The following is a 27,186-nucleotide window of genomic DNA, read 5'->3' as shown; positions in this document are numbered from 1 at the left end:
ACTGCCTAAGGAAGCATGTATAAAGTGAATAAATTGGTCCTAGCACAGAACCTTGTGGAACTCCATAATTAACCTTAGTCTGTAAAGAAGACTCCCCATTTACATGAACAAATTGTAATCTATTAGATAATATGATTCAAACCACGGCAGCTCAGTGCCTTTAATACCTATGGCATGCTCTAATCTCTGTAATAAAATTTTATGGTCAACAGTATCAAAAGCAGCACTGAGGTCTAACAGGACAAGCACAGAGATGAGTCCACTGTCTGAGGCCAAAAGAAGATCATTTGTAACCTTCACTAATGCTGTTTCTGTACTATGATGAATTCTAAAACCTGACTGAAACTCTTCAAATAGACCATTCCTCTGCAGATGATCAGTTAGCTGTTTTACAACTACCCTTTCAAGAATTTTTGAGAGAAAAGGAAGGTTGGAGATTGGCCTATAATTAGCTAAGAAGGGCAAGTGATGGCTTTTTAAGTAATGGTTTAATTACTGCCACCTTAAAAGCCTGTGGTACATAGCCAACTAATAAAGATAGATTGATCATATTTAAGATCGAACCATTAATTAATGGTAGTATTTATTGATATATGCGTTTATGCATGTGGATGAACTGTTTTGGTGCTAGAAATTCCCCAAAGTCTTTGGCACACAAAAGTAGTGTAATATATGAAGAAAATGGTAATGGTTAATCTGTAGTTATCTCTATTATGTAAATTCCTACAAATGTCATAGTGACCTACCTGTTGTACATCTATTCCACATGAAGTCAATTCAATTTAATTTCAATTTATGATTTACAGCGCTAACTCACGACAAAGTCGCCCCAAGGCGCTTCACACAATTCACAACAACACAAATTAATCTAAAATCAAAATAAAAAGCAAGAAAACCACAAAAAAAGATAAACCAGTAGAATAAAAAGAAATTACAAAGCAAACACAAACAGATTAAATTGATGATAAGACAGTCTAAAAAAGTGGGTCTCCAGTCTTGATTTAAAAGTCTCCACCGTGTGAAGTATCAGTGACATAAATATGCCAAACACTGTGTAGGTTACCAAAATCACATAATACAATAACAAGAAGGTGCCTCCCTCACCAGTAATTTGTACCATCTCAGAGGAAAATTTTACTGCTCAAAGTTTAGTCTTCAGCTTGGGAGACAAAAGAGATTCTCACTTAAACCTCATTTTAGTTTCTATTTTGTCTCTGATAATTATTTTAGAGCCGATTGAGATCTCTTTTGACATAACAGCAGACTATTTTGAGGAGATTTTGTGTGCTTTTCTATTCTGCTGACAAAAGAGACAGGAGAAATAAGTCATTACTCTCATTTTGGTTTCACACAGACTACATCGTTGTTTATGAGAAATAAATGAAACATTTTTGAGATCTCATTTCTAACCTTCTTTTCCTCTGTGGTGATGCGGCCTTTATCACTTTTGAACACACACTGAGAAATAGCCAGTGAAGCACATCTTTTGTGTTATGACATTGAATTTGGAAATAACAGAACCACAACACTACACCAGGAAACACAGATTTAGGATGTCCAGTTTAAATTTGGTGACAATCTGATACAGTTTGTCCAAGTTATCATAGACTCCAGAAAGTGTGATGAATGGAGTTTTTCTACATTCGTCTTCTGACCTTATGGCGGCAGGGAATGAAAATGTACAAAATTATGTTAGTGACACTCATATTGCACCACCTACGCCACACGAGGTACCTATTATTTTATCTGAACTATCTACTATTCAATAGTAATGACATATTCTAGTTCTAAATGATCTTTTTATGCATAAACGTCCCCCAAATCTAATCGGCTCAAATTCTTTCTAAAGACTACCCATATTTTAAATATCAGCTGATTAACCTGTTTTGATCTGAAGTTATTGCATCCATATAAATAGTCAACATAAAACACAAACATGATGACATCATATGCATAACACTGCTTCTGTGAATCTGTTGTGTGTTTTGTGTTCTCACAGGTACACTTTTCCTGTGGATGTTCTGGCCCAGTTTCAACTCGGCCATCGCAGACCATGGTGACGGACAACACAGAGCAGCCATCAACACCTATCTTGCCTTGGCTTCCTCTGTGCTCACCACTGTGGCCATTTCCAGTATGTCTCAGAAAACAGGCAAACTAGACATGGTAATATTCTACCTCTGAGACACACACACCACCACACACACACACAAAACAACAATAAGGAGGATGCAAACTCATAGCCAAGCTGCTTTTCTATCAACTTAGGCTCTTTTTCACCCGACAGGTCCACATTCAGAATGCCACGCTGGCTGGTGGTGTAGCCATGGGAACAGCAGCTGAGTTCATGATCACACCCTATGGCTCACTGATTGTGGGCTTCTGCTGTGGCGTCATCTCCACTTTTGGCTTCCTCGTTGTCACGGTAAGCCTGCAGGCCTTCATTCCCTAACATTGATGCTGGTGACGTGTTATTCTAATCTGACCACTTTTTTCAATAATGAGTAATCTAACGTGTCCAAATCAGTAATCAAATTAAAGTTACTTCTCCAAGTCAGTGTGTGTTACTACTTCGTCCACTTTCAGCGAGCTGCAGCTTTTCCTTTGCTGGGCAGCAGCTCCAAGTTGAAAAAACAGTTGTCTCTCAAAGCACAGTGACACTCAGAGCTATGGTTTTACAAATCAGTTTTACACATTTTTTTTCTTTAAAATTCAGCCGCTCTCTGTCTCCTCACTAACAATAGCGGATCCATGACACGTTACAAATATTAACGCTTTTTCCACTCAAATGCACCTAAAGTCTCTTTCTGAGGACGACATGATGTAAAAAACAACGCTGATAAAACTCTTACCTGTTGATCTGGTCATGGTTTCTGCATAAATCGATGTTATCCTTTCTTTGGCTGAAACAGCAAGTCAGGGGCAAATCCATGTAGGAAAGGGGCGTGGGGGGGTGTGGCTCCCTACAACAGCCCTAGATTAAAGATCCACTTTTGAAGACATTTTTCATACATTACTACTACTACTACTACTACTACTACTAATAATAATAATAATAATAATAATAATAATTTCAACAGATAAAATGTTTAGAAAGAATTGAATAGTTACATTTATAAACAATGTTGGTTAGAAATGGTAAGTTTTACCATTACAGTGCTGTCAGCAGTTAAATCTGAGGTCAAGAAGGATGTCTTTATTTTATTTTTTATAAAACAAGTATTTATATTGAAAAGGAGACTATAAAGTGAGTATTGGAAAAACGGGTTATCATTTTCATGTTGTGGCAGGGAGGTGTTGTCGGCAGCTGCTGAAGGTAACTAATAAAGTAAGTAGTAATGTAACTTAGTTACTTTTAAAACTGAGTAATCAGTAAAGTAACTAAGCTACTTTTTCAAGGAGTAATCAGTGATTAGATTACTTTTTCAAAGTAACTGTGGCAACACTTTTCTAACTTCTGATATGAGAATTAAAAAAAAAGTTTCTGTATTTATAAATAAGAATTTTATTTAGGTTCAAACTAATCTGGAAACTTCACCCATTAGTGCCTGTGACTGGTGCCACACAGGTGCCTGAGTGTTAATATGAGGACCCCAGTGGGTGGAAAAGCCCAAGGGAATGCTCACACTTCATCTTGCTGCCGCAGCTTTATCTAAAAGTTTTGTTTCTGTACTTAAAATTGTTAAGTTCAATTAACTTCAGTACTGTAAACTGAAACAACTGAAAATCTGGTAATTTATTCAGTAATTAAAATTTAGGCATATAACTACATTATTAAAAAATCATACTGACATAATACATTTAAAGTTATGTGAAGCGCCTTGGAGCGCCTTGGGGCAACTGTTTGTTGTGATCTGGCGCTATATAAGAAAAAGTTGATTGATTGATTGATTGAAGACAGTCTGGAGAACTGATGTAAGCTGTTGTGACAGACAGGTAGGCAGACAGACAGGCAGTTTGATCCCTGTAGACTTCTTGGTTCCTGAGATTTACCAAAAAGGGCATTTTTTGAACCATGTTTTCCTTGACCTGAAACTATACTACTCCAAAACTCTTTGTCTACCCATATACTGTAATATTCTCACCAAGTTTGAAGAGAATCTGTCCAGCTGTTTTTAGCCATCTTTTCCACAGACAATACATACGTATGCCAATGAAAAAAATAAAATACAATGCAATCGCCCCTTCACCCACAGAGAGAGTAATTATGACATTTGTCTCTGTCTCAGTGTTAAATGGTTGCACTCTTGGCCATTTGTAGCTCAGTTAATAGAGCAGGTTGTCCACTAACTGATGAGTCAAGTGTCGAGCCTGAGTGCTAACTTGTTCTTGAGAAAGACACTGAATTTAAAACTCAAAATTGTGTTACTGCCTACTTTGATTCAACTATAAACTGTTTTTCTTTTCCTCAGCCCTTCTTGGAGAAGTACCTGAAGCTCCAGGATACTTGTGGCATCCATAACCTTCATGCAGTACCTGGGATGCTCGGTGGTTTCACAGGTGCCATCGTTGCTGCAGCTGCAACTGAAGGTGTATACGGTACAGAAGGGTGAGTCAGATCAGTGATGTCAAAAAGCTTGTTAAAAATCTTATTTGTGACTCCAGAGTAGTGACTAAAACTGCTCAGCAGAGGTCTTCTACACTGCTGCTGGTTTACTGTAACTCATAACAAATATTGCTGTTCTTCATGGAATGATTAAAGCAAAAAATTAATGTATGAAAAACCTTTTAAAAGAGGGTCTTTTTTAAATTTTTAGGTTGGTACGGGTATTTGACTTTGAAGGACCCTTTGCAGACAGAAGTGTAAACACGCAGGGAGGCTTCCAGGCTGCTGGCACGTGTGTGGCGATTGCATTTGGGCTTGTTGGGGGAGCTATTGTTGGTGAGTTTGGAGAACACGTAATCAGTCAATCAAACAACTTTATTAATCCACAAGGGGCAATAAAATTTGAGTAGCCCATAAAAAAAACACAATAACATAACAAGATACAAGAACAATAAAACTAATAAAAACAGATAAAAATAGACTTAAGAAGGAGTTAAAATGGGTAGCAACACGCCAAACCTACAGAGCATTTAAAAGTCAAATCGCTGAAGGGATAAACGACTTTTAAAAAGCAAACAACAAAACGCTTGTTCTACAAACTGGTGAAGCATACGAGGTCTGTCCAAAAAGTAACGGACCTTTTTATTTTTTCAAAAACTATATGGATTTGAATCACATGTGATTGCCAAGCTTGAACCTTCGTGCGCATGTGTGAGTTTTTTCTCGCCTGTCGGTTGCGTCATTCGCCTGTGGGCAGACTGTGAGTGAGCACTGGTCCACCCCCCTTGGCGGATTTTCATTGTCAGGGAAATGTCTGAATGATTTGGAGCTTTGCTGCATCAAATTTTTCCAGAAACTGTGAGAGACAGCCAGGTGGACACCATTCTCTAAATTCAGATGGCTTTCAGGGCCGATTTTATGGGGATCACACAGATTGAGGAGTGTTACAGCCGGTTTAAAGACCGCCCACAGCGGCTGAGAGCGCGGCGCGTTCCGAGCGGCGATCGACAGGCTCAAAACCAGATCATTTACAAACTGAACGCTGTGTTGATCTGAGACGTCATCTAACTACCACAGAAATGGCAGAAGACGTGGACATCAAGACTTTTTCGGCACATTCCACTGTTACAGGAGTTTTTGTCATGGAAAGAGGAGCGGAGGAATGCGCCACAGAGCTGTGAATGGTGCGGCACAAAACCACCTCCGTGTTGGTCTCACAGGATGGCTTTCAGATGGCTTTCAGACGGCTTTCGGTGGCTTTTCAGTCGTGTGACTATCCGAGAAATTGTGGATTAGCTGGACATGCCAGAACATGTCCTGTGAGGCTTCATCACAGCGTTGCTTTGCGCCATGCGGCTCCATCACGACGCGCGAATTCCTGTGGTTTTGTCCCGCGCCATTCACGGCACGGTGGCGCATTCCTCCACTCCTCTTTCCATGACAAAAACTCCTGTAACAGTGGAATGTGTTGAAAAAGTCTTGATGTCCACGTCTTCTGCCATTTCTGTGGTAGTCAGACGACGTCCCGGATCAACACAGCGTTCAGTTTGGAAATGATCTGGTCATTTTAGCCTGTCGATTGCCGCTCGGAACGCGGCGCGCTCTCAGCTGCTGTGGGCGGTCTTTAAACCGGCTGTAACACTCCTCAATCTGTGTGATCCCCATAAAATCATCCCTGAAAGCCATCTGAATTTAGCGAATGGTGTCCACCTGGCTGTCTCTCACAGTTTCTGGAAAAATTTGATGCAGCAAAACTCCAAATCATTCACACATTTCCCTGACAATGAAAATCCGACGAGGGGGGTGGACCAGTGCTCACTCACAGCCTGTCCACAGGCGAATGATGCAACTGACAGGCGTGAAAAAACTCACGCATGCGCACGAAGGTTCAAGCTTGGCTGATGCAATCACACATGATTCAAATCCATATAGTTTTTGAAAAAAATAAAAAGGTCCTTTACTTTTTGGACAGACCTCGTAACAGCATCCTGTTGGAAGCAGAGAAAACTCCCGTGAAAGAACATGACCTGACAACGACAAGATGCTTTCAGCCTCCCGGAAGATCTGTTGATTACAGAACAAGTTTAAATCTCTTTGTTTCACTCAGATGATCTTTGAACAGATTTTAACAATGCTGTTCAGCCTGTTTCTGTGTTTCACTGAAAATTCTCTGCTGTCTCCGCTTCACAATGGCGTCTGTGTCATCATACCTAACAACAGAACAAAGGGTCTGCATATGTCCAGACTAAATAGTTATTTAAACACTAATACCCCCGTCACACATAGCCACAATCACGCAGAATGGCATCAGAATCGAATCGACGCACATCTGAAAATTTTGCTTGAAAATAACACCAGAAACTTAACAGTTTACACTAACATGCCTTAACACTATAAAGTTAATAATGACAAATTTGTTGTGCAGAAATGTACATAGTTTTCCTGACTTAGACCTTTGGCCTTGAAAATTGAATCAGTTCTTTCCCATCCAGATATGAATGTTCAGTAAAAATGTCATTAGGATATATGAAAAATTGTGGGCTCCGAGCTGTTCACACACACACAAACACACCCACACACACCACACACACACCACACACACACACACACACACCCACACACACACACACACACACACACACCACACACACACACACACACACAACAGACAAACAAACAAACAGGGGCAAAAATATAATAGGTATTCCATCAAGGTAATTATGAAATAAAAGTAAACACTAAAAACAATTTCAATAATCTAATGAATATATTTACTCTGGCTTTAACTCCTACTCTGCCAATGGGTTGCTGCGGATTTCATTTCATTTCATTTATTTATTTATTCATTCATTTAAAAGACAAATGCAACAGCAGCATTCATCATGAAAAAGGAGCAGAAAGAAGCAAAGCTTATCTTTAAGATACAAAATCAACAGCTCCAGTTCATCAGAGGTGTTCACACAGACATCTAATCAGTTTCAGAATATACAACATAAAAAAAATGACAAGTAATCATAACAATAATAACAATAACAAACAACACATAATAATAACAACAATACTACTCTACAGAGTTATATTTTTGCAACAAAGAAGACTTCAAAATGTTTTAAATATATAAATGGACTTGGAAGTTTTAATTTTACAACCGAGACTGTTCCATAAACTGACACCTTTGATTGAAATAAATCGTTCCTTTAAAGTTGTTCTAAATCTGGGTTTGGTAAAAACCTCAGTTCCTTTTACTTTCTCTTTTAGCAAATTTATTTTGCAAATTGTCTGGTAATTTTTCTTTATGAGCTTTATACATAACGTTTAGAAGGTTGTATTCAACCAATTCATTACATTTCAAAGTCTTTAATTCTTTAAATAATGAATTTCTTGGCTCTCTATGTTCACTTCCACTGACAACTCTAATGGCTCTTTTCTGTAAAAGGAAAAGTGGATTAACATAGGTTTTACATGCACTTCCCCACACTTCAATACAATAGGGCAGATATGGTACAATCAATGAGTTATACAATAGAAACAATGCACTTTTATTTAGAGAATCACAGCTATAATTTGGGATACCTTTACTTTGACATCATCAGTGTGAAATTTCCATGACAAGTGTTCATCGATCATAACACCTAAAAACTTCTCATCTCATGTACTCTTTCAATCTCTGATCCTTGAACCAATAATGATGCATCGATTTCTTTCTTTTTATTACAAAAAAATCATAAACTTAGGGCCCTTTCCCACTGGCATTAGGAGGATTTGGGTATGGATTGCGCACAAAATTGGCCCATATTCGCCAAACATCTGCAATATCCGTGTAACGTGCCTGTTTGAGTCGGCTGTCATCTGAACACACCCGTGAGCATCCGCAGAGGCACGCATGTCTGCAGCCAGGATTTTTGAGTAGCTCAAAAAGCTGGATGCGGATGACAGCCGCCTTACATACTCCATACATACTCAATTCATACACAATACATAGTCACTCTATGTGCTGTATATCTGCCGTTAACCACTGATATCCACAACTGATGGGGATTTGTGGCTTGGCAGCGGACTGGGACAGTGTGTAAAACAGATATATTGCCTGCCCATCATGTCCACATCACAAACTAAAATAAGTTGTAGCAAATGCATACAGATTGGCCACGAATAAAGCGTTTTTACTACATCTGCTTTGCTGCTGATTTGCGGACAATCTGTGAATGCATAAGAAACACATCACGTAAACCCAGAGTATTATATGTGGCAGAAAGCAACATACCTGCCAGTCAGTGCCGGTCCAGCTGTGTAGATCCACAAAGACATAATAGCTGCTGCAATCCAGGACTTTTATTTAACACCAACAAAAGGAAGAGTTGCTGTTTAGCCACAACTCAGGCTGAAGTCTGTTTTCTGTGACACTCTCAAAAAAAAAAACACCCCTCCCACTCCCCAAACTCATGAACAGTTAACCCTCGCATGACAACACTCTGTGATCAACTTGTCCAAGTCCAGCAAATGCTCCAGAGGCTGTATAGTTGGTGTGAATAGTGATGCCGGCGGCCCGAGTGAGCTTATTTTATGACCGCAATGCAGATTCCGTGCACGTGCAACATGTGCGCGATGCATTCATAATACGCTAGTAATATTGCCGTGATAATCTCAATGTGTCGGATCAGTTTCCTCACTACATGCATTATATAACCGTGATTGTTCATCATATATTCTCTATCTATTATTAATATATCCGTAATTCATACTGGGACATTTGTCATTTTTGGCCATTTTTGTTGCGGACGACAACGAACACCTGCAATTTGTATACTTAATTCATGCGCAATTAATCCTCTCCCCAGTGGGACAGGGCCCTTAGTTTTACTAATATTTAAAGACAATCTATTAGCATTAAACCATTTCATAGTTTTGTGAAATTCTTTCTCTACTATTTGCATTACATCTTTTATATTTTCTCCAGAATAAAATAAAGTGGTATCGTCTGCAAACAGAATACACTTAAGTAATTTTGAGACAGACACAATATCATTTACATAAAGCAAAGAAAGTATTGGCTCAAGGAGTGAATCCGTGCACAGTGTATCATGCTTAGGGCCCGGTCCCACTGGGGAGAGGATTAGTTGCGCATGAATTGAGTACACAGAGTACGGGCATTCGTTGTTGTCTGCAACAAAAATGGCCAAAAATGACAAATGTCCCAGTATGAATTACAGATATATTAATAATGTAGCGAATATATGATGAACAATCACAGTTGTATAGTGCATGTAGTGAGGAAATGCATCCGACGCATTGCGATTATCACGGCAGTATTACAGGTGTATTATGAATGCATCACGCACGTGTTGCGCGTGCGCGCCATCTGCATTGCGGTTATAAAAGAAGTGCACCCGGGCCATCGGCATCACTATTCACACCAACACTACAGCCTCTGGAGCAATTGCTGGACAAGTTGATTGGAGTAAATAAGCAGTGAACCGGGCGAGTGGTGACATCAGCGGATTGCATCAGAGCGCAGCTCGTCTGAACGATTATAACAAGAAGGTAAATCTGTTATAAACATAGGAAGAAATGCTGTAACAGCTGCAGACAAGAAGGAAAAAACATGCAACTGTTTCATCAAGCCTTGACAATGCAAACAAGTCAATAGAATTACCTTTTTAGACGGCTCAAAAGCTTTCTGCAGCTTGTTAGCCGTTCGCACAGCCCAGCGCAGCTTCCTCTGTGATTCAGGAGGTGATTAGAGCCGTTTTCAACAGGCAATTTGCAGAATAAAATGATTAATCCGCCACAAAATAATTATTTATGTACGTAGCATCCCACAGAGCGCGTGGCAGCCGGTAGAACAAGAATGGCGTCAGCTGTGAACACCGCATCTGATTTGCTCACCGCAAATCAGATGCAAAGCAGACGCAAAGCTGATGTAATAAAAACACTTTATTCATGTCCAATCTGTATGCAGTCAAATCAAATCAATTTTATTTATATAGCGCCAAATCACAACAAACAGTTGCCCCAAGGCGCTTTATATTGTAAGGCAAGGCCATACAATAATTACCGAAAAACCCCAACGGTCAAAACGACCCCCTGTGAGCAAGCACTTGGCAACAGTGGGAAGGAAAAACTCCCTTTTAACAGGAAGAAACTTCCAGCAGAACCAGGCTCAGGGAGGGGCAGTCTTCTGCTGGGACTGGTTGAGGCTGAGGGAGAGAACCAGGAAAAAGACATGCTGTGGAGGGGAGCAGAGATCAATCACTAATGATTAAATGCAGAGTGGTGCATACAGAGCAAAAAGAGAAAGAAACACTCAGTGCATCATGGGAACCCCCCAGCAGTCTAAGTCTATAGCAGCATAACTAAGGGATGGTTCAGGGTCACCTGATCCAGCCCTAACTATAAGCTTTAGCAAAAAGGAAAGTTTTAAGCCTAATCTTAAAAGTAGAGAGGGTGTCTGTCTGCCTGATCTGAATTGGGAGCTGGTTCCACAGGAGAGGAGCCTGAAAGCTGAAGGCTCTGCCTCCCATTCTACTCTTAAAACCCTAGGAACTACAAGTAAGCCTGCAGTCTGAGAGCGAAGCGCTCTATTGGGGTGATATGGTACTACGAGGTCCCTAAGATAAGATGGGACCTGATTATTCAAAACCTTAAGTAAGAAGAAGAATTTTAAATTCTATTCTAGAATTAACAGGAAGCCAATGAAGAGAGGCCAATATGGGTGAGGTATGCTCTCCTTCTAGTCCCGTTAGTACTCTAGCTGCAGCATTTTGAATTAACTGAAGGCTTTTCAGGGAAACTTTTAGGACAACCTGATAATAATGAATTACAATAGTCCAGCCTAGAGGAAATAAATGCATGAAGTAGTTTTTCAGCATCACTCTGAGACAAGACCTTTCTAGTTTTAGAGATATTGCGCAAATGCAAAAAAGCAGTCCTACATATTTGTTTAATATGCGCATTGAATGACATATCCTGATCAAAAATGACTCCAAGATTTCTCACAGTATTACTAGAGGTCAGGGTAATACTGTGAGAAATCTTGGAGTGTGAGAGTGATGCTGAAAAACTAATTCATGCATTTTTTCCTCTAGGCTGGACTATTGTAATTCATTATTATCAGGTTGTATTACTAGAGGTCAGGGTATGCAGGGGTGGTGGCCAAGTGGTTAATGCGCTTGGTTTCAGTGCAGAAGGTTCCGGGTTCAAATCCCACCCCTGCCACATTTCTCCATGTAATGTGGAGTTGCGTCAGGAAGGGCATCCGGCGTAAAACCTGTGCCAATTCAACATGCAGATCCACCTTGGATTTGCTGTGGCGACCCCAAGTGCAAACAAGGGAGCAGCCGAAGGGACTTACTTACTTTACTTTTTACTAGAGGTCAGGGTAATGCCATCCAGAGTAAGGATCTGGTTAGATACCATGTTTCTAAGATTTGTGGGGCCAAGTACAATAACTTCAGTTTTATCTGAGTTTAAAAGCAGGAAATTAGAGGTCATCCATGTCTTTATGTCTGTAAGACAATCCTGCAGTTTAGCTAATTGGTGTGTGTCAATTGGTGTGTGAGTCGCTACAACTTCTTTTAGTTCATGATGTGGACATGATGGGCACGCAAAATATCCATTTTACACACTGTCCCAGTCTGTTGCCGAGCCACAAATCCCCTTTAGTTGCGGATAACGGCGGATATACAGCGCATAGATTGAGTATTTGTATGTATTGAGTATGTACGGAGTATGTAAGGCGGATGTCATCCACAGCCAAAAATCCTGGTAACGGAAAAACGTGCCTCTGCGGATCATTGCGGACGTCTGCGGGTGTCAGCCGACTCATACAAGCATGTTTCACACATATTGCGGATGTTAAGCGAATATGAGCCAATTTTGTGAGCAATCCATACGCAAATCCTCCTAAACACCAGTGGGACCGGGTCCTTAGTTATCATGTTATGGGGTAACATATGTCACCTGTCATAGAATCCAGTGGACATTGACCTTGTTTGACCTTTACTTTGGAGACCAAACATTCAACACAATCAAAACTATTCCATTTATTAATCCTATTAGCTCAACCAATAATTTGCATCACTTTTTACCAAAATTGAAGGAACTTTATCTTTTGACCTGTGTACAAACTGAAACTGACCTTTGTCACCATTTTTCTGTTTTTACCCCATAACTCCTGATCATTCAGTCACAGATCGTCCAAACTATACCTTTTGGGATCTTTACGATCAGACAAATAAGGTGGTGTAGTTTTCAAAATGATTTGAGCATTTTTAATTTTGACCCCTGTGTAATTCTTCAACTGACCCCGACCTGGCCGCCTATTGAAAATTCAAGTGGCCAGTCGGCTTTTTCAAAAGAGTAATGTCTAAGGAGTATTTGTGCCAACTCTGGTGCTTGTATCACCATTTGCACGATTGTTTCAGTTATCTGCTGCACTAAACTAAGTGGCCAATCTGAAGGAGAGAATTCGTACCTCCACGACTGGCCGCCCGATGAAAACAAGCACAGGCTGCATTGATTGTCTGTTGAAATCAGCTGGTTTTGTTTTGTCTCAAGCTTGCTTCTAAGAGACAGCTAACAGCTATCACTGCCTGGAACAATGAGATGTTTACACCAAGCTGAGCTGAAATTAACCATTGTACATTAAATTGACTTTATTCACGAGTCTGACCCCTTTGAAAGGTGACCAAATTACATGTTTGTATTGAGCTTGGTGATGTTTTCAGGGGGCCAAATATGTCCACCAGAGGGCGCCCAATGTAAAGTCCACGGCAACCCATTGGAATTAGTGCATAAACAACCATAGGACTAAGCTTGTTCATTAAACGTTCTTTAAAAAATGTTAACTGTTTTAAAGTTAGCTGAAATAAATTTAGTAGAAGCATACTGGTCTGCCAATGGTTTTTCAAAGTTAGTTGAAAAGCTAATCTGGTTACAAAAACATTAGCATCTCTAATTAGCTGTTAGCTGATTAACAGAAGTGGGCCTACCACAGCTGAATATTTTCACATCACTGTATCATCAGGTGATTTAGAAGCAGAATTGCCAGATTGACCTTTTGTTCCCCCCCCCAGGTTTAATCCTGAAGATTCCTATTTGGGGTGACCCTGCTGATGACAACTGCTTTGATGATGAAGTTTACTGGGAGGTGAGAATGCTTTTTATGTTGCCTAAATGTTTTCCCCCTCACCCCTTTAAGTGCTTTTTGAGTTGTTTAAAAAGTGAAATTCTCTGTCTTTCTTTCTAAATGTTTTTTTTTTGTTTTTTTTTTTTTTTTTGCTTATGTGACTTGTCTCAGGTTCCGGAGGAAGAGGAGACCATCCCTCCTGTTTTGGAGTATAACCACATGATTCACAAGCACCAAGACATGTAAGATCACTAACCGTACATTCTTACTTACAGCATGAATTCACATAAATCATTCATTTTTGTGTTTCACAGGATGGAGTCAAACTTCTCTGTGGAGCAAAGCTAGGCGCGGAAGATTACACATCATCCTGAACTTAACACGTTGTGAAGTAACACCCCTATCACACCTTGAACGATATAGCCAGCTATGCTGACCGTATTAAAACACTGGCATACGCTGGCTTATGTCTAATACGTTATGGGTAAGTTTTGTATAAGTTAGGAGCATGCTGATATACGTCTTAATATGCGAGTATCTCAAAACATTTTCAGCAAAGCACTATATTTGTGACGTATGCCAGCATTGACTAATATGTCCCCATACGCAGAGCATAAGTTGTAGGTAAGTTATGTGATTGTTGACACACATGTTTTGTAAGTTACTCCCTAAGTCTAAATACATCCATTGATGCGTCCATTGACTGGCTCAAAGCTGCAGTCCCTCATGCAAACAGTTCAGACTGTTTCAAATATTTAAACCATTCACACACTGAGAAAAATATAAAGTCTTAATCTGACCTGTTTGATTCAGTCAGATTCATTATCACAGCCTGACAAAAACCTATCCATATAATGCGTCCCTAATTTTAGAAAACTACATCTGAAAATACTTTAGTTCCTTGTCTGGCTGAAGAAACATAGTATTTTAAAGCAAGCCCTCTATCGTTTTTCTGCTTCCAGTGCGTTTCTCAGCCTGAATCAGAGAGCACTGGTGCTTTGTCCCAAAACAAAACAATTAACTTATTTAAATTAATTGTTCCAACAGACATCAGTCAATTCTTCAGCATTCTGCACGCAATGAAAATAAATCCCATGATCCACCCAGACAAAATAAAATAATGTTAAATTACTCTGTTTTGCCTCTGTGTGGAGAAGAGATGCCGTGCCCCAGCATACGCGCACTCGATGGTGTGCTTGTCAAAATTTAAGTGTTCCACCTCTCAAACAAAAGGATTCTGCCAACAGTGGAAACACAAACCATGCCAGACTTAGCTGTTCCGACACGTATCATACCATGCAGTACTGACCCCGAACCACTTGGTGGAAATGGGGCTGTCAGCATAAGCTGGCTAAATTGTAAGGGTGTGACAGCTACATAATTTATTAGACATATGCCTGCGTATTCCAGTGTTTTTACTACGGTCAGCATACACTGGCTAAATCGTCAAGGTGTGACAAGGTCCTAGCACTTACTGTATAATTCATCTAGAGCTGTCCTGAAAGACAAAATACTTTATACATTTTCCACACACCATTTATCCACACTTGTCTTCTGCACCTTTGCCAGTTATTGGAAGGTTTAGCTGTGATGTGACAGTATGATGAACAATCCTTCATTTGTACACTGATGAAAAAAAAAAAGAAATGTAAGAAGCCTTTTGGTATATATTGACTGGAAAATGTCTTTTACTAAATCCAACCAGAAGAAAAGACACAAGGTTATGTACCTAATGGTGATGATTATATTGTACATAATAGCTCAGTGTTTTTAAAATCTGCTTTCATGCTTCATTTCCTGAATCGGTTCCTCCTCACAAAGCTCAGAATAGACAAGCTCTGAATCCTATCATGTTGAGCCATTTATTCATTTTAATGTTTCAATTTTCTAAGATCTATTTTTGTTCCTTTTTTGTGGAAACGGTGACAGAACCTGTTGCATTGTGAAAAAATGTAATTTAGTGAATATCAAATGTGTATGTTGCAAAATGAAGCACTTTTTAAAGTGATGCCTTAGGGCCCCTTCACATGTAACACGATTTAAGCCAACTAGCGCATGAAGGAAGAATTGCATGCCATTCATGAAAAATCGGAGCTGCCTCCAACGCCTCGTACATGTGTCACTACAACAATTTGTGCACATCAGTGGCTGAAAGACAGAGAGTGCCCTGTGAGAGCCCATTCGAATCCCTCTTGCAGCAGGTGTCGGGCCAAATTTTAGGTGACACACATGAACATCTAACACTGCTCGCTTGACACTTAGAAAATGTGTGGCCATTCACGCTCTCAGCACAAAAACATTGAACAGCGGGATCGTTCACGCCTGCGCGACCATGTGTCCCTCGCGATGTCAGATTGCTGTTATTCGTCCTGATTCCTACTTATTTGTGCTATGTGTGAAGGGGTCCTTAGTTTTATGTTTAGAAAATATGAATTGCTGTTTGTGACCTTGTGTAGATGTAACAAAGTGAAGTCCAGATTGAAAAGATGTTCCTACTATCTTGATTAGTGGGGACTGGAATTCCCCTTTGGCTGAGCTGGTAGAGCCTTGGTCTCAAGTAAGAGCAATCTGGTGTTTGAACCTCACTGTGGCTATGGCCAAAAATATGTCATTCAGTTACAAAGTTACATATCCACCTTCATACACAGTAATTTTGCAGAGTAAAATTTACTCTGCCGGTATAACATTTGGTCCCAGTCTAAATAGAGTAAAATACACTATTATAGAGTGAAATCACCTCTATTGTCTTGCCAAATCAAGTGTTTCTACTCTAATAAGAGTTGATTTTACACAACTCTTGCACAGCTAATCAAAAAGTTAGCTTCGATAAGTGGTAATCAGCTAACTGAAAAATTATCTTTTTTAACGCTAAACCGCAGTGGCGGTCCTAGAGTGATTTACTCCCCGGGCGAAACCCCCTGCGTGCTCCCCCCCCCCCCCCCCCGCGCACACTAACATGGCCACCACCTCCGCCCCACCACCCATGAAAACACTAACTTCGTCCAGAACACCCACAATCCCACAAATTAACTCACAACAGCTATTTTCAAGAACAAATTTCTGGTTTTAATGACTACTTTTTTTTTCTCCCCCCCGCGATGCCGCCCCGGGCGGCTGCCCGATTGGCCCGCCTCCACGACCGCCCCTGCTAAACTGATAAACTGCCTAAAAACTTATCGGAAACTACAGATAACCATCTGCTCAAAAGGACGTGAGGAGCTAAATGTGACATGCAGTCAATCAGAAAGCGAGGTGTCAGACCCAGGAATGTTCGTGTGTGAAATCTTGTTTTTACCATGTGGCTGACACACACTGTACAACTAAACCTGTCAGATCTAAAATTCTAACCATAAGTTAAAGCTGTATGCCTCTGGATAACTTGGGTGCCATTGCCAGTGTATTAGTATGGGGTCAAAAGAAATTATTTTTTTTCTTTCCTATGACCAGTTGTCTTTTGCCTGCAGAGGATAGAGTGGTTTTCTCTAGAACCAGCTCTCTTCTGTTTGTAGAGGATATAACTGCGTATCTACTATAAAAAGCCACATCAGCAAAAATGTTAGTGGTTTAAAAGTTATCAGACCAAAACTTGATGGTTTTCAAAGTGATGATGGTTTTCAAAGTTATCTGAAAAGCTAATCTGATAATGAAAACATTATCTTTGATAATTAGCAGTTAGCTAACCGGCTAACCAGTTAGCAACACTGGTTAGCAGATTAGCTAACCAGTGCTAAATCAACCACCAGTGATAGAGTGTATATATAAGTGTATTTGGAATGGGACCAAATCTTATCCCAGCAGAGTAAATTTTACTCTGCAAATTTACTGTGTACTTTAGTGATGCTGCTGGAGGTGTACTCTCTTATGTTTCATGTTGGTCTCTGTGCAACTATGTATGTGTATGAATTTACTAGGACGCTGACCCATTGAGAACCACGGGTTCTAGATGTGGTCGTATACAGTCCTGTTTACAGTTATGCTACATTTTTTAAGTACTGACAGAGAAAAAATTTGTTGACATTTATGAAAGTCTGTATTGAAGGTTTAATCTGTTTTCAGTTGTGTTCAATTTTCTAAAATGATTTTTTTGTCATCAATAAGCTTTTCTGAAGCTGCTTATTCCATGTAAAGAAATTACGAATAACAGAAGTTTTATATTTGCACTGTGACAGTGTTTACATTAGATCAAATTTCTTGTTTTTGTTTTTTGATTTTTCCTCTTTTTTGGCCTGTGTGACACACTGTTGAAACACAATTCTGCTGTTTTGTCCAGAGTGTGTTATTTTTGAGTTTGCGGTCACATACATACAGAAAATGTCCAGATGTGAATCTGATGTTTAGGATGTTAGAGGATGGACAGACTGATAAAATCTGTCTGTACTGCAGCAACCTCACAGGTTTTTATTTTGAAATACAGTCTCTTATTGTAGAAATAAGCAGGCTTGTTGTTTTCAAAAATTACTGATTTCTCAAAAACTATTGGTCTGATCACCTTGCTGACTTGAATCCTCATGAAAAAATACATAACTAAGCCAAAGGATGAACGTCAACTCTGTCTGGATTTCAATTGATGCTCCAGACACACAAACACACAGAGGCCACTTCCCTTTTTATTATATGGATGTATGCATGTCAGTAAATATCTTAAGAACACCTAATCAGATTTTGATCAAACTTCGCAGTCACACTGGGGCCACAGATGAGAAGAAGTTGTGATTTTGGCTAGACAGGTCAACGAGGTCATATATCAGTCCTTATCCTAGCATATCTGAGTCTACCTAATTTTATGAAAATGAGTTCATTAGCGTGAATGAACTTGACTGCTTAAAGGCTTTTGTAATATTTTCTTTACATGCCTGATAAGCTGAAAAGTTTACATACCCTGGCAGAAATTTTTTTGTGGCTATTTTTCAGAGAATATGAATGATAACACGAAAACCTTTTTTCACTCACTCATGGTTAGTGGTTGGGTGAGGTCGTTTATTGTCAAACAGCTGACAACAGAAACTACCAAAATGACCCTGATCAAAAGTTTACATACCCCTGTTCTTAATACTGTGTTTTGCCCCCTTTAACATCAATGACAGCTTGGAGTCTTGTGGTAGTTGTGGACGAGGTTCTCTGATGGTAAAGCTCCAAATGAATATGTCTTGGACTTTAGTTTCTGTTATCATTGTGATTTAAAAAGAGTAAACACAGTTGTTTCACAATAAATGGGTTCACCCAACCACTAACCAAGAGTGTTTTTTTTTTTTATATCGTTCATATTCTCTGCAAAATAGCCATAAAATCAAAACTTCTGACGGGGTATGTAAACTTTTGAGCACAACTGTATCTATAATACAATTGCCAGCTATTTCTTTAATTTCTTTCATCACTTCTTCCAAGCAAATTCATTGTTAAAAGCAACAGCATGACAATCTGTGTATTTGAGATATTTGTCAGATGTTTATCTGTATAGCTGGAATTGATCATTAAAGTTATATTTTTATCTTTTGTTGTGATTGTTCATGTTTGAGATTTAAAAAATGACATTACAATTGATTGATTACAGTGAATTCACGAAAATAACATGATGGAGCAGAAACATTAAGAGTGACAGCATTTCCACTGCACATTTACAGAGCTCATAGTGATTATGGTATATAACATCTACAACTAGTTATTTACACAATTATTTAAGTGATTAAATTTTAAAAACTAATGAAACGTAAGCCTATTTGTAAGCCTATTTGTACACTGAGTGAGCACTAGCTCACATTTGAACTGAAAAGAGTTGCACAGGAACATATAAAAATATTACATTGTATTTAAATTATTAAGTGAAGAAATTAACATTTATAGAACACAAACCTGACATCATTATGTTTTTGTTTGCTTTCTCCTAATTTTCAACAGTGTTACTTCAGCACTTACATTATTTTATTAATGTTAAATTTCAAAAGTTTGATGACAGTCTTCTTTGTTATGTGTAAGGCTGGAAATGTTGTGCTGTAGCTGTTGATTCTTCAGTGTGGCGTTAATCATACACAAATACAGAAATATGTGGCATTACAAAAAAATATGTTACAAGCAGCAGTGGCCACCAGACCTAGGCAATGGAAGTGAAACAAAGTGATGGAGAAGCTCATTTCAAGTGACCTGTATCTTCAAAACCACACATGCAGTTGTGTTCAAAATATCTGAGTAAAGCTCAAAATCTTTATAAGAGCCTTTTATTTCCACCCATGCAAATGCATTGGAAACACTGCACAGTCTATTCCAATTCAAAATACGAAGAAAAATTTATTAAATTTGTTACTTTACAGAAATTGAAGAAAAAGGAATATTACGCTGTACAAAAAAAAAAAAAAAAAATTGCAGTGTCTATATTTTTCTTTCTGTGACGCTTATTACACCCTTACAGGTGGCCTTTGATGAAGCCAGCAAATGTTGTACAAGCTGGTTGTAGTGCATTTCTCTCTGAAAATCAGTAATATGGCTCATTCCAGATATTGTACAGAATAACAGTGTACTTTGATTAAAAAGTTGATTGGAGAGAGGAAACCATATAAAGAAGCACAGAAAATAATAGACTGCTCAGCTGAAATTATCTCAAATACTTTAAAATGGCAATAAAAACCAGAAAGACAAGGAAGAAAACTGAAAACCACCATTCAAAAAGACTGAACAACAGCCAGAATGGCAAAGGCTCAGCCAATGATCATCTCCAAGGTGATCAAAGACGGTCTAAAATTACCTGTGAGTACTATAACAATTAGAAGACACCTATCTGAAGCCAAGCTATGGGCAAGAGGCCCCCGTAAAGTCCTATGTTAAAAAAAATGACGTGCTGAAGAGGTTATAATTTTATAAACAGCACATTGACTGGCCTAAAGAGACATGCCTCAACATTTTGTGGACTAATGAAGGCAAGATTGTTCCTTTTGTGTCTAGGGGACACAAACAGTTTGTCAGATGACCCCCCAAAACTGAATTCAAACCACAATACACTGTGAAGACAGTGGAGTACACATCATGTTTTGGGATGTTTCTCATACTATGGTGTCGGCCCTATTTATCGCATACCAGGGATCATGGATACGTTTGAATGCATCAGAGTACTCGAAGAGGTCATGCTGCCTTATGTCGAAGAGGAAACACCCTTGAAACAAATGTTTCAACATGACAACAACCCCAAACACACCAGCATGCGAGCATCATCTTGGTTCCAGACCAACAAGATTAATATTATGGCATAGTAGCCCAGTCCTGGGACCTTAATCCAACAGAAAACTTGTGGGGTGCTGTGAAAAATGCTGTTCCTGTGGGCTGCATCAGCAGTGACAAGGGGCCTCATGTACAAAGTGTGCTTACGCACAAAAACCTGGCATACGCCCATCTCCATGTCCACGTACAATTGGATCAAAAGTGACATGAGCATAGAAATGTGCGGTACACCACACAAAAATCCAGGCTGGTGTGCATACATTTCCTCAGCTATTGTTCCACCGCCAACACGTAGAGGTGACGCAGTGTTAGTTTCTTTTATCATGGTGAGTGATCTTCAAAGAATTGGACAGGAAACGGACTTCAAAGTTTAGATGTTGTAAAGAGTGTGTTTATGTAATGTAGTGTCACACAATAAAGCAGAGTGTTCCATCATGCTGACTGGTTTTAGCAATTAAACATCTATAAAAAGGCCAGATAGTTTTACCAAATACAAGGACATTTAGTGCGTCAGCCATTTTGAAAAGCAGTTAGGTTAAGATCAGATAGTTACAAGGACATTTTGGATGTGCGTCAGCAACACACTGATGAACAATTAACACACCCACATGTTTGCAATTATATGGATGGATATAAAAGCACGTGCAAAGTGATGTGTAAAATGGAACTGACAATGGCATTGTTAGAGGGAGAACCTTGCAAATGGCACAATCCGATGTGAGCGTGTGTTTGGACAATGCCGATTTTGATTACCAAGGCCACTGTTACTGGAGGTGCGCACAGAACTGCGGTCGGCCCAGAGCGCAACGCGGTGAGGACCCAGGGGTTGTCTGTGCCCACAGTGGTGCTGACCACGCTGTGCTTCGGCATCAGGGGCATTCCAGCGTGAGCTGGCTGATCGGTCAGGCGTGTGCCAGTCAACCTTGCGCTGAGCCGCAATCATCCAAATGTCATCAGGTACATTCCAATATTACAACACATTTTGCAGTGAGAACCGGTTTCCCGGAGCTATTAACTGCACACATTTTGCTATAAAGGCGCCATCACATGATTAATGTGTTTCTGTTAGTAGGAAACATTTTCATTCCATCATATGTGCTGCCAAGGGTGTATGGTGTGCGATGGGGGGGTGCTTGTGTTTAAATAGTTTATTCATGTAGTTCTTCTGAAAGGTAAACCAGTGCGCGCACATTTGGGGATGTGTGCATTCAAATATGTTTTTATTATTATTATTATTCATGTCTTTTTAAAATTTTCACTTGATGGTGAGCTGCAGAGCTTGTGTTCCATATTTGTCAATAAACGCTTGTGTAAATTGTAAATGGTCAGCGGAGTTGCGCCTCACCTTTTTAACTTCAGTGTGTGCACTGTTCTGTGTGTGTGTGTGTGTGTGTGTGTGTGTGTGTGTGTGTGTGTGTGTGTGTGTGTGTGTGTGTGTGTGTGTGCGGCCTCACATCCACATGCTTCATAGCTCCCACGAATATTGATCCAGTTTCACAATTAATCCATTTAACAACGCACTGAATAAACTGTCCCTGTGTGTCTCCACGTAATTTCCAGCCATCTAAAGTATAATTTCCTTTCTGTGTTCATGTTGTCTGATGTGGCATCATGGTGAATCCCTGCTCAAAGGGCCTATTTACATGAAAATGCATATTTAAATAGGGCGTGGCCAGGGAGGAGTTTGGTTCCACGCTTGATTCAATTTTCAGTGGGATGTACAAATGGAATGTGCGTGAATTCATGCCTACGCACTGGACTTCAGGAAGAGTGGTCAAACTCATAGCATGACCACCTCAATCAAAGGTGAGACTGTGGGGCAGGTCACCACATACAAATACCTTGGAACTGTAATTGAGTCTTGACTGACCTTTGTAGCCAACCGCGAGGAAGTCTTCAAGAAAGGACAGCAGCGCCTGTACTGTCTCAGGAAACTGGCTGTTTTTAATGTTGATCGAACTCTTATATCCTTGTTCTATCGTGCTTTTATTGAGTCCATTTTATCATTTTCTTTAGTGGATTGGTTTGGGTCATTATCTATGATGAACAGGAACTCTCTAAATAAGATAGTTACATGGGCGAGTAAGCTGACTGGGCAACCATAGCTGAGCCTAGATTCACTGTACATCAGACAGTTACAGCGGCTCGGCTCTAGTATCAGCCAGGATCAATCCCACCCTCTGAACTCTCTGTGCTCCTGCCGTCTGATTTTCCGTTCCAAAATGTAGAACAAAGAGATTTAAAAACAGTTTTGTTCCTGCAGCAATATCTGTGCTAAACAAAAATCAGCGCCACTAAGAACAATTGACTCTGAACACTTTAAGTCCTGGTTTGTTTTATTGTTTATTTATTCATTTTGTATTGTATGTATGAGTGCATGGTTTGGGGATGCCCCTCTCTTCTGAACTGCAAACCTAATTTACCTACGGGTACGAATAAAGGAACCTGACCTAGCACACTTTCATACATCTGAATATATGTGTGCTTATGGCAGATTCAGGGTTTTGGGGTATGCCAACTTTTAATTGGAAGTCCACGCAAGTCTTTGTACATGAGGCCCCAGAAAACTGAGTACAGGAATGTAGTGGACAGGTTTGTCAAGTGGTGTGGACTCAACCACCTGCAACTCAACTTATCTAAGACGAAGGAGCTGGTGGTGGATTTCAGAAGAGGGCAGACCCGTACAAACCCAGTTACCATCAGCAGAACTGCGGTGGACATTGTGGACTACTACAAGTACATGAGTGTCCCCATCGACAGCAAACTGGACTGGACTGTAAACACAGATGCTGTGTATAAGAAAGGCCAGAGCTGACTGTACTTCCTCAGGAGGCTCAGATATTTCAATGTCTGCAGAAATATGTTGCAGATGTTTTATCACACGGTGGTCTCCAGCATCATCTTCTATGCTGTAGTGTGCTGGGGCAGCAGGCTGAAGGCAGGTGACACGAACAGACTCAAGATCATCAAGAGGGCTCTGTCCTGGGGTTTGAGCTAGAGTCTGTGGTGGAGGTGTCAGAGAGGAGGATGTTGAGGAAACTGCTCAGCATCCACAACAACACTGAGGTGCACCACAGAATGCCACAGGTCTACTTGTGGCAATCAGACTGTATAACTCCTGTTTACTGTTACTGTTTCAGTAATCTGGCAAAATAATTTCCTTCAGGATAAATAAAGTTGATCTTATTCTCATTTTTAAAACCAAGAAATGCAGAGGAATTGTGGAATGTAGTGCAATCTACCAGGGCTGGAATACCTGTTCACAGGTGCCACAAGAAGGTCAACTCCATGCAACACAGATGTGAAGCAGTTCTCAGAAACAGCAGTGATTCACAGGAAAGATAAATCTTCAAGCATTTTTCAGTTTATACATAAAGCCCCCATCACACGTACGCCAATTGAGGCCAAATGGCATCAGAATGACACATCCGGATCCGGCCACAGTCACGAAGTATTGAGGTGCGGTCTGAAGACCAACGGATGGCAGTCTATGAGCAATCTCCATATTTGGTCCCATTTGCTCAGCTGTCCTAAGTGTGTTGCACATGTTCAAAACACTCTTGGCGCCATCGAGATGGGACGCACATACGACGGCGGTCTATGTGCAGTTTCTGCATGATCTCATTGCAGTCTACATATTCTGACGGCATCATAACAGCATTTGAAACAATCTGATTGTGGTTGAGCTCTGAGATGGATCGTCACAGCAAAGCCTGACGGCATGTTGTGTCACGTATGTCCACCTCCACTGGATCCCAACCAGAGAGGGCAAAGGAAATGTTGATATACAATAACATGTATGTGACACTTTGATGTACGTCATTGTGCGTGAGGCTCGATGCAGTGCCCCGCAACACAGCTGAACGGGATGTCACCATTGTAATACACATATTATTACATGTTCACCTCCGAACTCTGTAGCAGGTATGACATGGAACTGAGCCCATGACAACATAAATAAACATGCAACTCACCTCTGTTCAACTACGCAGAAAGCAGCCAGGGACCACAGCATGTGGTGAAGTCCCTTTCACCCGGCTGCGGTGTGTGCTGGCAACATTGATCAGCTCACAAATGCATCATCCACCTTGGCATAAATACATCCCATGTGAAGCGTCGTCAGGCATCGAGAATCCCACTGGAGTTGTGTTAAGATGCGTATCAAGTACACTGTAATGGCCACACGTAAAAGGAAAAAGGAAATGGTGGACTGGCAAAAAAAAGAGTTACAAAAAAGAAGAAAAAGTTCACTGGCTGTGCCTGAAGATGTTGCACACTGCCAGCACAGTTCAGCAGTTATGGAGTTCAGCCGGACAAATAAATCTAGCAATGCTCCAGTGATCGGAGTATTATACTGATCAAACACCTAAAGGGATTTTTTTTGCTGGACTGTACAACAGCAGGTGATCACTGACAGTCATCAGCCATTTTGTGTGTGCATACAGTGTGGATGGACAGCTCCTGGGCTCACGCGCACGCCCCACGTGTACACGCAAAGCGGCTCATTCAGCCATTATGAACACACATACACACAGCAGAGTGAACATTTCAGCTACACACTCGCACCCTGCTTGATCACCTGTTCTATGCACGCATACGCGCGCACTCCATCATGTGAGAGACACACACTCCTGCTAGCACACCCTGCTCCTGATGAGTGGTCAGTGAGCGCTGGCAATTGAGGAATGGTGAACATGTGATTGCATGCGTGAATGAGTGAGTGATGACAGCACCAGTATCGGTGGCATCTGACAGCAATCTGTGTCATCTGATTGTTGTCTAAAATGTTTGGGCTGCATTGTGCAGGTGTGCACGAGGCAGTCAGGCTGCCTTCTGACACGGCTGACCACACTTCTATTCCTTCTGACTCCATCCAGATTATGACCATATTTGTTGGCCTAGTTCCTGCACATTCTTGCTATGTGTGACATGTTTGAGTTTGCAAAGAAAAATGCAAGCTACAGCCCAATATTTGTTTTTCTTCACTTTCTGTAAAGTAATCACAAATTTGATAATTTTTTCATGTTTTGATTTGGAATAGAATGTGCAGAGCTCCAAATGCGTTTGCATGTGTGGAAATAAAAAGTATTATAAGGATTTTGAGCTTTCCTCACTTTTTAAAATATACTCAAACGATGCTTAAAACGTGCATAAAACGAGGGCACAATTTAATAAAATGAGCACACAATATAATAAAACATGCGCACATTCTCTCCACATGCAAAACATTTTGCGATGACACTTCCAGGGCTCTGTATGAACACAATTGTACATCAGCCACAAAATTGTGACCACTGACATTTGACATGAATATACTGATACAGTGGCACCAGTCAGTGAGCGGAATATGGAGATGCAAGATTTGTGTGACTTTGACAAGTGCCTAATTCTGGTAGATGTACGACTCGGCTAGAGCATTTCCAAAACTGTAGCTCTTGTGGGGTTGATACAAACCAAAAATGGTGAAAAAGCGACAGACTCATATGGAATGAAACAAGTCTGATCCCCAGAGGTCCCACCTTGCATCTTAAAGGATTTAAAGGATCAGCTTTTAACATCTTGATGCAAGATTCCACTGTATGCCAGGTCTATGGAAATTCTCATCTTACTCATGTCACTTCCAGAATTCTTTGGCCACAGTGACAACAGATGAGCTCACATAATCACAGCCACCTCTTCACTGTTTGGTTGTACACTCTTGTGTGAAAGCAGAAGTCACACTGTACATTGAAAGTAGTCACCACCAAATTTCAAGATCACTAATTTCTGCTCTAGTCCATCGACAGCAACTCCTAGAATGAGAGCACCTCCAGGGGTTTTTTTGTTTTAATGAAAAATTAACAGGCTGGATTCATATCAGCATTATCTGCATCAGATTTGTTCCCCTCACGTCAGTTTGCCGTCTTCATGTCGACAATTTACATTCCTGTTTGTCAGTGATTTGTATCTAATCAGACATTCTCAAACTAGTGACATCACCAGAGATCACGTTAAAAAAATGTCACATATGTAACTGTCCCAAAGCTGTTAAGAAAAACATGTGATTTGGCACATTCACACATTTCAGAAAGGATAAGATCTGTGTTGTGATTCATGCCTGCATTACTGGGTGTGATCAGCAATGTGGGCATGATTCAGCACCACCATTCAGCAGCATGCAGTGTGTGTGTGTGTGTGTGTGTGTGTGTGTGTGTGTGTGTGTGTGTGTGTGTGTGTGTGTGTGTGTGTGTGTGTGTGTGTGTGTGTGTGTGTGTGTGTGTGTGTGTGTGTGTGTGTGTGTGTGTGTACGCAATGTGATACACTTGTA

General features: G+C 40.3%; 1 protein-coding gene across 1 annotated transcript; it reads left to right on the top strand.

Annotated features, from left to right (window-relative positions):
- Positions 1–1,972: 1,972 nt before the first annotated feature.
- Positions 1,973–14,717, top strand: LOC117527156 (ammonium transporter Rh type C 2-like). Its single transcript, XM_034189381.1, has 7 exons — positions 1,973–2,166; positions 2,288–2,425; positions 4,413–4,549; positions 4,758–4,882; positions 13,621–13,694; positions 13,845–13,915; positions 13,988–14,717. Exons 1-7 carry the CDS (start codon positions 2,017–2,019, stop codon positions 14,019–14,021), a joined length of 729 nt encoding a protein of 242 aa, XP_034045272.1. The 5' UTR covers positions 1,973–2,016; the 3' UTR covers positions 14,022–14,717.
- The last annotated feature ends 12,469 nt before the right edge of the window (positions 14,718–27,186 follow it).

The sequence above is a fragment of the Thalassophryne amazonica genome, chromosome 2 (assembly GCF_902500255.1).
Source record: "Thalassophryne amazonica chromosome 2, fThaAma1.1, whole genome shotgun sequence".
In the NCBI taxonomy this organism is placed as follows: domain Eukaryota; kingdom Metazoa; phylum Chordata; class Actinopteri; order Batrachoidiformes; family Batrachoididae; genus Thalassophryne; species Thalassophryne amazonica.
This window is presented reverse-complemented; position numbering and strand designations above follow the sequence as displayed.

Excerpts from the sequence above, each read along its gene's own strand:
- LOC117527156 (XM_034189381.1), top strand. The coding sequence starts at position 2,017 with ATGTTCTGGCCCAGTTTCAACTCGGCCATCGCAGACCATGGTGACGGA. Across the intron at positions 13,695-13,844 it reads ATGATGAAGTTTACTGGGAG|GTTCCGGAGGAAGAGGAGAC; the intron begins GTGAGAATGCTT and ends GACTTGTCTCAG. Across the intron at positions 13,916-13,987 it reads ATTCACAAGCACCAAGACAT|GATGGAGTCAAACTTCTCTG; the intron begins GTAAGATCACTA and ends TGTGTTTCACAG.